General features: G+C 41.9%; 1 protein-coding gene across 2 annotated transcripts in view; it reads left to right on the forward strand.

The window, feature by feature from the left end:
- The window catches only part of slc24a3 (solute carrier family 24 member 3), a 329,241-nt gene that overhangs the window by 286,347 nt on the left and 26,264 nt on the right, over positions 1-16,630 (forward strand). For both annotated transcript variants that reach the window (XM_061964480.2, XM_061964488.2), the window contains 3 exons: positions 2,587-2,821; positions 7,359-7,525; positions 12,730-12,844. In XM_061964480.2, coding sequence (XP_061820464.1) covers positions 2,587-2,821; positions 7,359-7,525; positions 12,730-12,844 — 517 coding nt within the window. The remainder of the gene's footprint in view (positions 1-2,586; positions 2,822-7,358; positions 7,526-12,729; positions 12,845-16,630) is intronic.

Below are 16,630 nucleotides of genomic sequence, written 5' to 3' on the forward strand. Positions count from 1 at the left end.
TATTGATGAACATTTAACATCACTCTTTATGCACGTGATGTTTGACAGTACGATAACGATTAGGTGTACGAAAACTGGGTAAAAATGTTGTCGAAAACCAAATCTTACGGAATGCACCACTGCACTACTAAATTGTTCAAGACTTACGGTAGTCTCAAAGTAGCATTGCAAATCTTGTCTTATCTAATGTTCTTCTGTGTTGACGTGTTTTAACAAAATATGTTGGAAAAGTTGATTAAAATGGGTGGTGTATGACCTGCGTGTCGAGGTTTAGCAATGCCTGCTCTGTTGGGTTAAGATCAAACCTCAACACTCAGTTTTGATCAACAACCGTACCATCATGTGGTGAAGTTAGTTCATGTTGACTTATTTTCCTGCATGGTGCTCAGTGCTAGCCGAGATTTCAGAAAGTAATACTAAGATATTCAGGAATTGTTGCAGTATGTGCGCACACTCAAATTGTATTATTTAAAACTGTGTGTGTGTGTGTGTGTGTGTGTGTGTGTGTGTGTGTGTGTGTGTGTGTGTGTGTGTGTGTGTGTGTGTGTGTGTGTGTCTGTGTGTGTGTGTGTGTGTGTGTGTGTGTGTGTGTGTGTGTTCTGACAAAGTTTACTTAATGGGGACATCGCTCTGTTTACAAAGTCACCTTTAGGGGACCTCTGACGGTATGGGGACAAAAAAACAGGTCCCCTAGAGCAGTGTTTTTCAACCACTGTGCCGCGGCACACTAGTGTGCCGTGAGACACAATCTGGTGTGCCGTGGGAGATGATCTAATTTCACCTATTTAGGTTAAAAATGTTTTTTGCAAACCAGTAATTATAGTCTGCAAATGTTGTGTTGTTGTTGAGTGTCGGTGCTGCTTAGAGCTTGGCGGAGTAACCGTGTAATACTCTTCCATATCAGTAGGTAGTAGCCGGTAACTAATTGCTTTGTAGATGTCGGAAACAAGGGAGAAGCAGCGTGCAGGTAAAAAGGTGTCTAATGCTTAAACCAAAAATAAGCAAAAGGTGAGTGTCCCTAAAAAAAGGCATTGAAGCTTAGGGAAAGCTATGCAAAACGAAACTAAAACTGAACTGGCTACAAAGTAAACAAAGACAGAATGCTGGACGACAGCAAAGACTTACAGCGTGTGGAGCAGACGGCGTCCACAAAGTACATTTGTACATGACACGACAATCAACACCAAAATAGGAGCGCAAGACAAGAACTAAAACACTACACACAGGAAAACACAGAAAAACTCCAAATAAGAGACACAGTCTGGTGTGCCGTGGGAGATGATCTAATTTCACCTATTTAGGTTAAAAATGTTTTTTGCAAACCAGTAATTATAGTCTGCAAATGTTGTGTTGTTGTTGAGTGTCGGTGCTGCCTAGAGCTCGGCGGAGTAACCGTGTAATACTCTTCCATATCAGTAAGTGGTAGCCGGTAGCTAATTGCTTTGTAGATGTCGGAAACAACGGAGAAGCAGTGTGCAGGTAAAAAGGTATCTAATGCTTAAACCAAAAATAAGCAAAAGGTGAGTGCCCCTAAGAAAAGGCATTGAAGCTTAGGGAAAGCTATGCAGAACGAAACTAAAACTGAACTGGCTACAAAGTAAACAAAAACAGAATGCTGGACGACAGCAAAGACTTACAGTGTCTGGAGCAGACGGCGTCCACAAAGTACATTTGTACATGACATCAACACCAAAATAGGAGCGCAAGACAAGAACTAAAACACTACACACAGAAAAACTCAAAATAAGTCACGGCGGGATGTGACAGGTCGTGACAGTAGACCTACTTTGAGACAAGTGCTATAGTGATGCATGCTTGGTTATGGTTATGGTTTGAATTCATATATCCGACAATTGCGACAATGACTTTTTACTGTCAACTGAGTTTCGTTTTTTAATGATTTCTGCTGGTGGTGTGCCTCCGGATTTTTTCAACGCAAAAAATGTGCCTTGGCTCAAAAAAGGTTGAAAAACACTGCCCTAGAGGGAAACCTTTTTAAATGATAGTCAGATCCATTCTGAAGATGCCTAAGTGATTGTTTAGCTTTGGCCCATAAAACATGTTTACTGGTTAGTTTGAGTGTGCAGACAACTTCATTACTGCTAAATAGCAGTTTTCAGTAATGTCACAGAAGATGCAGGATTTGCTTTAACATTTAAGTGGTGAAACTTCCTATAAGAGGACAGCTGTAGTGCTGTATTCTGAGGATCATGTCATTTTTTAAATGGTCCTCAGGAGTCATGTACAAATTTGTGTGAATTATGCAAAATTATTTAAAATTGGTCCCCATGAACCATATTAACTCTTTTTCCCCAGGGTCCCCAGTAAGAATGATCAGTACATTACTTCATCAATCCAGAGATTTAAAGACATGTATGAGCTAACTGGGCAGTGGCCATTTTACCAATTTTTATTTTTTTTATGCCTCCACAACCTGTAGAAAGGGTGGTCCCCACAAGTGATGATCAAAAACTTGGTCCCCATTCCAAATGATAACCAGTATGTGTGCGTGTGTGTGTGTGTGTGTGTGTGTGTGTGTGTGTGTGTGTGTGTGTGTGTGTGTGTGTGTGTGTGTGTGTGGTACAGAGGCAGCGTCTAATCAACACGCGGACTTTGACCAATGGGGACTCAGATGGCCCGGTGAAAGGAGGGGACAGGCGGGCCACGGAAAACGGGCTGTCTGGGGTGGAGAGGGGTGCCGGCGTGCGAGATCACGAGACGGGCAACGATACGGAGAACGAAGACAACGAGAACAACGAGAATGACGAAGAGGAGGAGGAAGAGGATGGAGAAGGGCCGTTTGTGCCCTTCAAGTGTCCAGGTAGCTGAAAGAATTAGATGACGTTTGTGAGTTCTAAAGTTCAGTATGAATATAATTTCCATTGGTGGACACTCAGAATTTGAGCCTTTCTTTAACCTCCATTTTTGGTGTCAATGGTAAATTAAGTACATTACTATATGCCTTTTATTAGTTTTATATCATAATGCGTTTGTAGCCGCATTTGACACAGTACTTAGTAAAATTACAATTATTTACCTGGTGATTGGTACTGCTACAATATTGTAGCAATGCAGAATACGTTAATTGTGACATAATCTCAAATTTAAAATCATATCAGAAAGTAGCTTGTTTTGTGTTCTAATGCATATAAAGTAGGGGTGTCCCAAGCCAAAATTGATTTTGATATCGGTCCAATATCATCAAAAAAACAAGTATCTGGTTTATATTGACTTGCATGTAAAGTGTCTGATATGTCCTAAGAACAGTATCAAATAATCATAGGTGTATATTACTTACACATAAAACGTCTCCAATTTAGGTATTAGAAAGTGTCCAATAACAAATATGTTCACATCATTCAACTTACTGCATCATGAGCTTAAAGGCCTACTAAAATGTGATGTTCTTATTTAAACAGGGATAGCAGGTCCATTCTATGTGTCATACTTGATCATTTCGCAATATTGCCATATTTTTGCTGAAAGGATTTAGTAAAGAACATCGACGATAAAGTTCGCAACTTTTGGTCACTGATAAAAAAGCCTTGCCTGTACCGGAAGTAGCAGACGATATGCGCGTGACGTCACAGGTTGTGGAGCTCCTCACATCCGCACATTGTTTACAATCATGGCCACCAGCAGCGAGAGCGATTCGGACCGAGAAAGCAACGATTTCCCCATTAATTTGAGCGAGGATGAAAGATTCGTGGATGAGGAAAGTGACAGTGAAGGACTAGAGGGCAGTGGGAGCGATTCAGATAGGGAAGATGCTGTGAGAGGCGGGTGGGACCTGATATTCAGCTGGGAATGACTAAAACAGTAAATAAACACAAGACATATATATACTCTATTAGCCACAACACAACCAGGCTTATATTTAATATGCCACAAATTAATCCCGCATAACAAACACCTCCCCCCTCCCGTCCATATAACCTGTCAATACAACTCAAACACTTGCACAACACACTTAATCCCACAGCCCAAAGTACCGTTCACCTCCCCAAATTTCATACAGCACATATATTTCCCCAAAGTCACATAGCGGCACACACGTATGGGCAAGCGATCAAATGTTTGGAAGCCGCAGCTGCATGCATACTCACGGTACCGCGTCTGCGTATCCAACTCAAAGTCCTCCTGGTAAGAGTCTCTGTTGTCCCAGTTCTCCACAGGCCAATGGTAAAGCTTGACTGTCATCTTTCAGGAATGTAAACAATGAAACACCGGCTGTGTTATCCAGCACAACAGTCAGTTCTTTGCTGTCTCCATTGTTCATTGAACAAATTGCAAAAGATTCACCAACACAGATGTCCAGAATACTGTGGAATTTTGCGATGAAAACAGACGACTTAATAGCTGGCCACCATGCTGTCCCAAAATGTCCTCTACAATCCGTGACGTCACGCGCAGGCGTCATCATACCGAGACGTTTTCAGCAGGATATTTCGCGCGAAATTTAAAATTGCACTTTAGTAATTGGCATGTGTTGCAATGTTAAGATTTCATCATTGATGTATAAACTATCAGACTGCGTGGTCGGTAGTAGTGGGTTTCAGTAGGCCTTTAAAGGGGAACTGCACCTTTTTTGGAATTTTGCCTATTGTTCACAATCATTATGAAAGATATGACGACCAATGTTCCCTCTAATTTTTCATGTGTGTGAGCAAACGCAATAACTCCCTGAGCATTAAGTGGAGCCCATTTGAGCAACATCAGACGTGCACACTGTTGCTACACCAGCAGCACACCTGTCCCAAACCTGACTAAATAACAAGTTCAATCTCCATCCATCCATCCATTTTCTACCACTTGTCCCTTTCGGAGTCACGGGGGGTGCTGGAGACTATCTCAGCTGCATTTGGGCGGTAGGCGGGGTACACCTTGGACAAGTCCCCACCTCATCGCAGGGCCAACACAGATAGACAGACAACATTCTCTTATTATTATAATCAAATGACAGCAGTCATTTCCATGAGGTTATTTTCTAATATAAGTGTTTAGGCCCACTTACAATGACAATAACAAAAAATATTGTTTTTCATGAACTGTGTACTTGTATTGTTTCTCTGGGTGGAGGTCCTGCTTTGGAAATAGTTTGTACCCCTTTCAGACATTGCATTTAGTTCCCATTAAAACATTCACATGTTGCACAATGAGATGTAAGCAGGGGATCATGTGTACATTCCTGCAACTTCCTGTTTGTGAAAATATATTTTTATTAGTATTTATTTAATATACTAACAGCATTTCATAAATGACACTTGAATAAGCACACATTTGATTGGTAAATCATTGTGTAACGACCTGGAATTAAACTTTATGTGTGGTGTTGGAGTTGTCCGACTTTTTGTGTGTCTGTAAACGCATCACTGGCTAAGTGCCATATGTGCATGTGTTGGCGCAAGTGAGAAAGAGCGAGCGGCTGCTGTTGATATAACAAAGTTGCTTTTGGTCTGGTTTGTACTGCAGAAAATTACCAGTTTTGCTAGATATAATTTTTTTTACTAATGTTTTGGTGATGTGTTTATGGCCGACAATAAAGAGTTTTGCTCAGTAAAGTGATGGATGGAATTCATGTCCTCAAAGCGTCTCGACAGACGTTACAATATTTGAACAATGATGACGAAAACTGTTTTCTCTGTCGTGTCCGTGTGTCGAAAATTGTTATGCGCTTATTTTTTTATTTGATTTTGTGCGTGGCATAGATTTGCCGTGCGCAGAGGACGCTTGAGCAGTGCGCAATTGCACAGGCGCACACCTTAAAGGGAACGTTGATGACGACGGATAGATTTTTTATTTTTTTTACGTATTCTAAATAATAAATAAACGTAAATAAAAGTCAGCTTACAGCGGAGCCAATGGGGGCTCCACTATTCCGCCCATAAAATCCAATAAATAACCATTCAAAAAGCGCCAACAATGCCCCATTTACATTTCGGGACTTGGATATTAACCAAGCATATGATATTGATATTATAAGCGCTAACACAGACAAACTATTTAGATCAGTGCCGTGATCACTTCCGTTTGTTCCTATGTTTACATCATCAAGTGATCTGCCGCTTTCTCGCTTCTTTGCTCCCTGTAAGTTTATTGTAGATCATAAATCATTAGAGATGTCCGATAATATCGGCCGATAAATGCGTTAAAATGTAATATCGGAAATTATCGGTATCGTTTTTTTTATTATCGGTATTGTTTTTTTGTTTGTTTTTTATTTTTTTTATTTTTTTTATTCAACATAAAAAACACCAGATACACTTAAGATTAGTGCACCAACCCAAACAACATTCCTCCCCCATTTACACTCATTCACACTCATTCACACAAGAGGGTTGTTTCTTTCTGTTATCAATATTCTGGTTCCTACATTATATATCAATATATATCAATACAGTCTGCAAGGGATACAGTCCGTAAGCACACATGATTGTGCGTGCTGCTGGTCCACTAATAGTACTAACCTTTAACAGTTAATTTTACTAATTTTCATTAATTACTAGTTTCTATGTAACTGTTTTTATATTTTTTTACTTTCTTTTTTATTCAAGAAAATGTTTTTAATTTATTTATCTTATTTTATTTTATAAAAAAAAGTACCTTATCTTCACCGTACCTGGTTGTCCAAATTAAGCATAATAATGTGTTAATTCCACGACTGTATATATCGGTTGGTATCGGTAATTAAAGAGTTGGACAATATCGGAATATCGGATATCGGCAAAAAGCCATTATCGGACATCCCTATAAATCATGCATCTCACCTGGACATGAGACATCTGAGGAGGTAATCCAACAAGTTGGGACACTTTAACAACCATTTAGGACCTCTACACCCCACCCGGTTTCTTCGCGAGGATTTTTCATCAAAATGGGAATATATGAACATCCCAGCAGTCGACATTCTAATGACAGCAGACCTTGTACAGTAATTGATGTGTTATTATGTTTGTTGGCTGAAGTCTGCAGTGAGTAATAATCAGTGATGAAGAAGAAAATAAGTCATGATGCATTTTTTTAATTAATGCATGCTTAAAATGGTAAAAATACGTAAATATTAAATGTTATTATAAATGTGCCCGTTACAACATAACTTACATATATACTTTCATCATGTATATAAAACCCTAATGGAGGTGTTTGGATGTTTTTAAGGGCTCTATAGGCAGAATTAAACGGCTAGCAGACTTTTGATTGCATTTATTTAATATTTGGAATGCATTAAAAAAAATCCATCCGTCGTCTTTCATAATGATTGTGAACTTTAGGCAAAATTCCAAAAAAAAGTGCAGTGTATATGTGTCTATTATATGTCCAGACTGTAGTGTACATATATGTATATGTGTGTGTTGCAGGTGGTGTGTTTAACAAACTAAAGTGGCTGCTCGCCTGGCCTCTGTGTCTGCTGCTCTACTTCACCGTGCCCAACTGCGCCTCACCTCGCTGGGAGAACTGGTTCATGCTGTCCTTCATTTTTTCTACCCTGTGGATTGCTGCATTTTCCTACATCATGGTGTGGATGGTGAGAGCTTTTACAGTCCGATACAGCAGGAGTGTCCAATCTTTTTTGCACCAAGGACCGGTTTAATGTAGGCACTATTACGTGTGGCAGATAAGTGCAGCAAAATTAGTGCATGGAAAATACATCCAGCCATCCATCTTCTACCACTTGTGTGCTGGAGCCTATCTCAGCTGCATTACAACTCACCATAATGTTGACTTAGTGGGGAGCCCTGGGCTCCCCACTAAGTCAAAAAAAATCTCTCCAAAGACTTTTGTTTTTTACTCATTTACGCTAACTTGTGGATTTATTTTTTGGCTAACGTATCTGATGCGTGATATATACGTGATACGTCATCGTCGACGACAAGAGCAGAGATACTAAATATAATAAAACTAGACATACTTACTAGAGATGTCCGATAATGGCTTTTTTGCCGCTATCCGATATTCCGATATTGTCCAACTCTTAATTACCGATTCCGATATCAACCGATACCGATATATACAGTCGTGGAATTAACACATTATTATGCCTAATTTTGTTGTGATGCCCCGCTGGATGCATTAAACAATGTAACAAGGTTTTCCAAAATAAATCAACTCAAGTTATGGGAAAAAATGCCAACATGGCACTGCCATATTTATTATTATTGAAGTCACAAAGTGCATTTTTTTTTTTTAACATGCCTCAAAACAGCAGCTTGGAAATTGGGACATGCGCTCCCTGAGAGAGCATGAGGAGGTTGAGGTGGGCGGGGTTGAGGTGTGGGGGGGGAGTATATTGTAGCGTCCCGGAAGAGTTAGTGCTGCAAGGGGTTCTGGGTATTTGTTCTGTTGTGTTTATGTTGTGTTACGGTGCGGATGTTCTCCCGAAATGTGTTTGTCATCCTTGTTTGGTGTGGGTTCACAGTGTGGCACATATTTGTAACAGTGTTAAAGTTGTCTATACGCCCACCCTCAGTGTGACCTGTATGGCTGTTGACCAAGTATGCATGGTATTCACTTGTATGTGTGAAAAGCCGTAGATATTATGTGATTGGGCCGGCACGCAAAGGCAGTGCCTTTAAGGTTTATTGGCGCTATGTACTTCTCCCTACATCCGTGTACCACTTCGTACAGCAGTGTTTTAAAAAGTCATACATTTTACTTTTTGAAACCCTCATCCATCCATTTTCTACCACTTATTCCCTTTTGGGGTCGCGGGGGGCGCTGGAGCCTATCTCAGCTACAATGGGGCGGAAGGCGGGGTACACCGATATTACATTTTAAAGCATTTATCGTCCGATATTACCGGACATCTCTAATACTTACCATTAGTTCAAATGGATTTCTATTTCTACAGATTTCTGTTTACATTCTAAAAGTTAGTCATTCAAATTTTTTGCAATATTCCATACATGTATGAATGCTTTTTGATGCTATTTTCCATGCGTAAACACATCTACACAACTACAAGTGCAATAGTGCTATGTGCAATAATACCAGCAGTTTAACTTAGTAGGTAAGGTGGTAATTTCCGATATTACATTTTAAAGCATTTATCGTCCGATATTACCGGACATCTCTAATACTTACCATTAGTTCAAATGGATTTCTATTTCTACAGATTTCTGTTTACATTCTAAAAGTTAGTCATTCAAATTTTTTGCAATATTCCATACATGTATGAATGCTTTTTGATGCTATTTTCCATGCGTAAACACATCTACACAACTACAAGTGCAATAGTGCTATGTGCAATAATACCAGCAGTTTAACTTAGTAGGTAAGGTGGTGTGTTTTCTTCCTTGAGCACATTTATTAAATGCAACAATTTAGCACAATTGCACATAGGCAATTTCTCCATCTGCTTTATGCACTTGAACTACTATGGTGACTTTATTCTTGATCTGTCCTGAGCTAAGGCCATGCAGCAATAATTTTAATCTCCAGTTTATTTTATTTGTATTCGTATATCTGAGTGTGTATTTTATTGTACTGTTTATGTCTGATGTTGGTGCTGTCTAACGGAGATGATGGTGGCGGCGTCTGTTGCAGAACCACTTGCGTGAGGAGTAGCTGTGCCTCCTCAGCTGCACAGCTACTCAAGGGACGGATCCCAGACGTCCCCAGATAGGCCCACAGACGACAGGGGTGGGTGGGAGAGGGCTTGAAAAGCGGCCAAACTTTTCTTCAAATTAGCCATAATTGCTAGAATCCCGTCAAGCCTCTCCGCCATCGAAATCTCCGCAAGGTTCGTGTTAGGCTGGAGTATTCCGTCACAAGGTGTTGGTGACGAACCCCAAGATGCTGAGAAGGCAGGCTTAGTACAGGAAAACATGATTTAATGTCCATAAAAATAAGGCAAAACACAAGCCAAGAAACAGGCACAGGCAAACTGGAGACAGGGAACGGGAACGAGCAAACAGGAACTACGAATAACTAACGGCTAACTGGATATAGCTAACAGAAAAACAAGAAGTTAGGAGACAGTAAACTGTAAATAGCTATAGGAACTATTAAACAGGAACAGCTTACCACAAACAAAGACATCAACAAGTATCAGCTCGAACGACAATACTCCAGCCCTGACTGGAGTGCAAAGCAGGTTCAAATAGCAGCTGGCTGATTGACACCAGGTGTGGCCAGGTGCCAATCAGCCACAGCTGAGGAGACACAGCACTCAGAGAGACAAACAGGAAACTGAACCAAAATAAGAGTGCTGACAGGAAATAAAACAAACACAGGAAAAACTAAAACTTAACCAAACTGTCAGGGACAAGCCTGACAGCAGGATTGGAGCCGGGGGGCAACAAGAATTGCTACCCCAGCTCGTCGCCTCTCACTGCGTGCAACGCCAGTGTGGAAGAGAGTCCAGCCCCTCTCGAAAGAACTGGTTCCAGAGCCCTTGCTGTGCGTCGAAGTGAGTCTGACTATATACCAGCAAGGTGACGTTCCACGTCCCAAGAGCTAGCTTATGTAGCCGAGGATCAGACCGCCAAGTGCCCTACCTTCGGCTGCCGCCCAGTTTACAATGCACCTGACCTCTATGGCCCCTCCCATGAGTGGTGAGCCCATTGGAGGAGTGACCTACGTTGTCTCTTCGAGCTGTGCCCGGCCGGGCCCCATGGGGACACCAGGCGCTCGCCATTATGCCCCAACTCCGGGCCTGGCTCCAGAGAGAGCTCCCGGTGACTCGTGCCCGGGCGAGGGAAATCTGAGTCTTTGTTGTTGCATTCCCATAGAAGTCTTCGAGCTGCTCTTTGTATGATCCCTCACCTAGGACCTGTTTGTCTTGGGAGACCCTACCAGGGGGCATGAAAGCCCCCGGACAACATAGCTCCTAGGGTCATTGGGACACACAAACTCCTCTACCACGGTAAGGTGGCAGCTAAGAGAGGAGTCGAAGTCACAATCATCCCAGGAAATGTGAGACAGAGGATTAGGAACAGCATTTGAAGTTGAACTAAAATAGGCAGGATCAAAGCCAGAATTAGAGTTAGAAAGGAGATTTATGAGTTCACGCTCAGAATTATCAAGGTCGGGAGAATCTGTATCACACCAAAATGTGGGGGATAAAGTAATATAGGAAAGTAAGGAGTTGAAACAGGGTGATTGGCCACAAAAGACAAGTCTTGACATAAAAGGGGAATTAGACAAACCAGGAGAGGGAGAACTAAAGAAAAAATAAACTTGTAACGGGTAATTATAGAAAGGGTAGTAGGCAAACTGACGGCGTTTAGGGCGGCGGCGAGGACGCTGGTGCCATGTGCTTGGAGCTGGGTCCATTTCTTGGTCTGATCATACTGTCACGGTTGTGGATGTGGAGGCTTGGGGAGGAGGACTCAATTGCAGGGAAGCAAGGTGAAGGAACACGGTTGTGCTGATTAGCGATGAGGTGGCGACTTGTCCAGGGTGTATGCCACCTTCCGCCCGAATGCAGCTGACATAGGCTCCAGCACCCCCTGCGACCCTGAGAGGGACAAGCGGTAAAAAATGGATGGATGGATGGAAGGAAGGTTTATTCCAACAACGAGGACAGGACATAAGACAATCAGACAAACACAAGACAGCAAATAGAGGGCCAAATACACTGACAAATTAGATAACTGAATACACCTGGACTAAACACAAGAGGAAGGATAATGGATTGTAGGAAAGCAGGGCCAGGGCAAGACACAGCTGCAACCAATAATACTAACAAGCACATGGGGAACACAAAACATAAGAAGAATAACACAAAACATAAACCAAGCGATGACCCGGGCAACAGATCATGACGTCTTCCTTCCAGTGTTATGTGCTCTTATAAGCAACATATATGTCCTGCGTATACATGACAGAAAATATGCTAAGTGGATTGTGTGAGCTATTTTGCTTAGTAGGTCAGTTTTGCGTGCTATCAAGTTTGCACATATTATCACACACGTAAACTTTTAACAGATAAGGCTCATAGAGAGTTCAGATTAGCAGTACTTTCTTAAAGGAACAAGACTAAATTGTGTGTTTCATAGGCACATAACCACTTAGGTTAATAATGCTTGCTGCTTGTTATTGGGATCAATTACTTATTATACTCAATCAAATTAATCTATTTAAAAATAACATTTTGTTTTTACATTCGGTCTATTTTACAATGAACAAAAACAAATTATAGAGTGTTTATATCTTTACTATTCCGACTTGGTACTGATGACATTTTACGAGAAGACCTTACTAAAGAATAGTCACAACTAGAGATGTCTGATAATATCGGACTGCCGATATTATCGGCCGATAAATGCTTTAAAATGTAATATCGGAAATTATCGGTATCGGTTTCAAAATTATCGGTTTCAAAAAGTAAAATGTATGACTTTTTAAAACACCGCTGTGTACACGGACGTAGGGAGAAGTACAGAGCGCCAATAAACCTTAAAGGCACTGCCTTTGCATGCCGGCCCAGTCACATAATATCTACGGCTTTTCACACACACAAGTGAATGCAATGCATACTTGGTCAACAGCCATACAGGTCACACTGAGGGTGGCCGTGTAAACAACTTTAACACTGTTACAAATATGCGCCACACTGTGAACCCACACCAAACAAGAATGACAAACATATTTCGGGAGAACATCCGCACCATAACACAACATAAACACAACAGCACTAACTCTTCCGGGACGCTACAATATACACCCCCCTCTGCAGTCAAGAAATATCACTCGTTTGAACTGTCATGGTTTGCTTCTGTCCCTCAGGTCACAGTGATTGGCTTCACTCTCGGTATCCCGGATGTCATCATGGGCATCACCTTCCTGGCAGCGGGTACCAGCGTCCCTGATTGTATGGCCAGCCTCATCGTGGCTAGACAAGGTAGTCCTTCACACAGTGACCCCCTTTACTTTCTCACACTATCCCTGTATATATTACAACATGTTTAATATGAAACCTGCATTTTCAGATTGTTGATTCTTAATCAAAGTCATTATCAGAATCAGAATCAGCTTTATTGACCAAGTAACTTTAACCACTCTAGGAATTTGACTTGGTAGGCTGCTGCTTTTTTGTTCAATGTAAAAAAACAACTAACTAAAAATATAAACAATTACTTAAATAAGTATTATGTGCAAGCGCGTAAGAGCCAACGGATGCTTGTGGTGATGAATCGGGCGGGTTCGCCTCGTCTGTCGTTGTCCGCAGCGGGTCCTCGGCCGCGTCAAGTACTGCTAGCTGTTTTGTAGACGAAGGAAAGCGCAGGAAACTTTGCAGGTTGTTTTATAATACTGAGTGACTCATTCTAATTGCCAGTTGTTTTGTCGCTTGCGCATTACGTACTTACCTAGGCGGAAGAAAAAGTAATTCCCACTAGTCATGTTTCATTTAGACAAGATCTTAGTTATTAAGTTACTTTACACTGTGTTGCTGTTGGTTATATACATTATCTCAAAACCCTAAAGCATCAAAAGTATCGATATTTTGATTTGAGAATCAGTATTATAGCATTAAGATCTGGTATTGGCGGTATCAATATTTTAGTATTGATTCACACATGACGAGTAAGCACACTTCGCAGGAGGACCAGCCGGCACAGGAGGTATGTCGGACCGCCTCAGCATGTGTTGCCAGGCTTATATAAGGCTTTTAAATTTTTTGCGGCTCCAGACCTCTTTTATCATTTTAGTTTGCTGACCCTTGGCCTGAGGGGAAGAAACTGTTCTTATGTCAGGTTGTTTTGGCATACAGTGATTTGTAACGCCTGCTGGAGGGGAGGAGTTTACTTTAAACAGTTTGTGAGTAGGGTGTAAGGGGTGTGCAGTGATGCTACTTGTTTGTTTCCTGACCCTGGACCAGTATGAGTCCTGGATGGGCGGATGGTCGACACCGATTGTCTTTTGTGCAGTCCTGATTGTCCGTTGCAGTCTGTCTCTGTCCAGCTTGGTTGCAGATCCAAACCAGACAGTGATAGAGATGCACATGACGGACTGAATGATGACTGTGTAGAACATGATCAGCAGTTCCTTTGGCAGGTTAAACCTCTTGAGCTGACGTAGGAAGTACATCCTCTGTTGTGCCTTTTTTCTGATTGTGTCTATGTAGGAGGTCCACTTTATGTCCCTTAAGATTGTGGATCCCAGTAACCTGAAAGAGTCCACAATAGACACCATGTTGTTCGGAATGTTGAGGAGGAGTGAGGGGGACTCCTCCTAAAGTCCACTGTCATCTACACAGTCTTAAGTGAGTAACCTCCAGATGGTTCTGACTGTACCAGAGAGCCAGCTGTTCCACTTCCTGCCTGTTGGCAGACTCGTCGCCATCATGGTGGTGTTGTCTGCAAACTTCAAGAGTTTCACAGAAAGATCCCCCGAGGTGCAGTCATTAGTGTAGAGGGGGAAAAAACAGTGGGGAGAGATCACACCTCTGGGAGGTGCTAGTGCTGATTGTTCGAGCGCTGGATGTGATGCTCCCTAGCCTTACATGCTTCATCCTGTCTGTCAGGAAGTTGGTGATCTACTGACAGGTGGAGGCCGGTACTGTGAGCTGGGTGAGTTTGCTGTGCTGCATATCCGGGATGGTGGTGTTAAATGCAGAGCTGAAGTCCACAAACAGAATCCTAGCATTGGTCCCAGGGGAGTCAAGGTGATGCAAGATGTGATTGAGTCCCATGTATACATCATAGGTCGCGTAGGCAAAAAGCAGGAGGTCCAGCAGGGGACCTATGATGTCCTTCAGGCGGCACAGCCCCAGTTTCTCAAAGGACTTCATGACCACAGACATCAGGGTGACCAGACTGTGTATATTACACAATTTTAACATAATTAGAACGTACATATACATTTTTCGTACCGCGGATGGTTTTCGTACCCAAGATCTTCAACACCAGCCACAGAGCCACCGGAAGTAGAACACGGAAAATGTGTTTTCATATTGTAATCAGTGACAGAGCATTATGTGGCACGGATTAAGTTTCGGGTAAAATTTCATATGAAGCGCCTTGTCATTCAATTTACATTTTTTAATGTGCTTCTTCGTGCAAATTCCCCCTGCTGCTTTGGTTCCTTTGTCCATCTCTTCACGGTCCATAATACAGGTTTAACACTTTTAACTGCTGCCTGTAGGTCGGGATGAGGTGAATCAGAATAGAGTCCTAAAGATGCCTGGGGAACAGAGTGATAACAGTCCTTTATTGCTGTGTAGCAGTGGTCCAGTGTGTTAGCTCCCCTTGTGGGGCACTTTAATATGCTGTCTGCATTTGAGATGTTCATGGGTTAAATTTGCTCCAGAATTATGAGCAAAGAGTCAGGATGCATTTTCTCGACATTCGCAATACGGCCTTTAACGCTTCTGTTAGGCAGACCATAATACGCGAAGAGAACTACCGCGGTGAATAAACCGGTTTACTTTATTGAAAAAGCTCTCCAGATGTGGGCTGCAGGTCTGCTTCAACACTGTGACATCTTTGCATCAACCTTCGTTAATATAGAAGCAAATATGTCCTACCTTCGTCTTCCCTGAGAGCTCTTTTAGGCGGTCCACTCTGCGTAGCTGAAAGTCCCGTAGGTATAGTGAGCTATCGGGGATGTGTTCACTGAGCCGGGACAGAGCGGGAGATCTGCAAAAATCTGTGTTTCTGGTGTTTACGAGCAGCCGTTTGTCCATCTTATTAGCCAGGGAATGGACATTGACCAGGTGAATGGATAGAAATGCAGTGTGTAATCCCAGCTGCCTCAGTTAAACGAGCCCGCCTGCTCATTTTTTCCATCTTCGACGTTTCCGTCTATAGAAAGCTGCTGTTCCACCGGTGAGAATCTCTGCGTAACTCTCTGGTTCAATATAAACCGATTAAAAGAGTTTGGCAGAGGACTGTCCAATGTTTAATAGTTCTTGACCAGAGGAGGGCAGCAGAATACTGCAGATTTAAAGGAAAACACAACAACTTCTAGACAGCGCAATACGGTGGCAACCATCCGCGGCGTCATCTTGATCCCCACACCCCCCCAAAAAAGTATTTTAATGGTAGTGGAGTGATAATTGTTTTTAGTGACACCTAATTGTCACAATAACTAATTACGTTAAGCTTGTGATGCAGTTAGTTGAATGATGCGGACACGTTTGATACTGGATATTTTCTAATTCACTTCTAACTTGAAGACTTTGTATGTGTAAGTAATATGCAACTATAATTATTTGATACTTGTTTATAGTGACAAGTGTGCTGGTTTAGACTGCACGTCTAGCTTGTGTGCTGTTGTGTGCTGAGCTGTTGTGTGGCTGCTAGCTCCTAGTAGTCTATAGCCGACCGACCATGTTTACCTTTTGTAAATAACTTGACTAAAATACAAGAAAATCCCAACCTTGTGTGTTTATTGGACAACATGTAGATGTCAACTGGCTGTCCAGCTTTGCACAAGTAAACACGCTGCAGGACTGCTTGTATCAGAGATTATATCACACATTTTGCATGCAAAACCCATTTCCTCCAATACTCGTAGTTTTCTTTTTTTTCTTTTGCTGATATCAGAACAGTATCAATATTGGATTCTACCACCACTAATATTAGATCATATAAAAATGGAATATGACGTGCTTATTGATCTCACTGCTCGGATGGCAAAGGATTATGGGATTCGTTTGAGTCCATCATGGCGTAGAAGGGAGGCG

Source organism: Nerophis lumbriciformis, linkage group LG02, assembly GCF_033978685.3.
Source record: "Nerophis lumbriciformis linkage group LG02, RoL_Nlum_v2.1, whole genome shotgun sequence".
Classification (NCBI taxonomy): Eukaryota; Metazoa; Chordata; class Actinopteri; order Syngnathiformes; family Syngnathidae; genus Nerophis; species Nerophis lumbriciformis.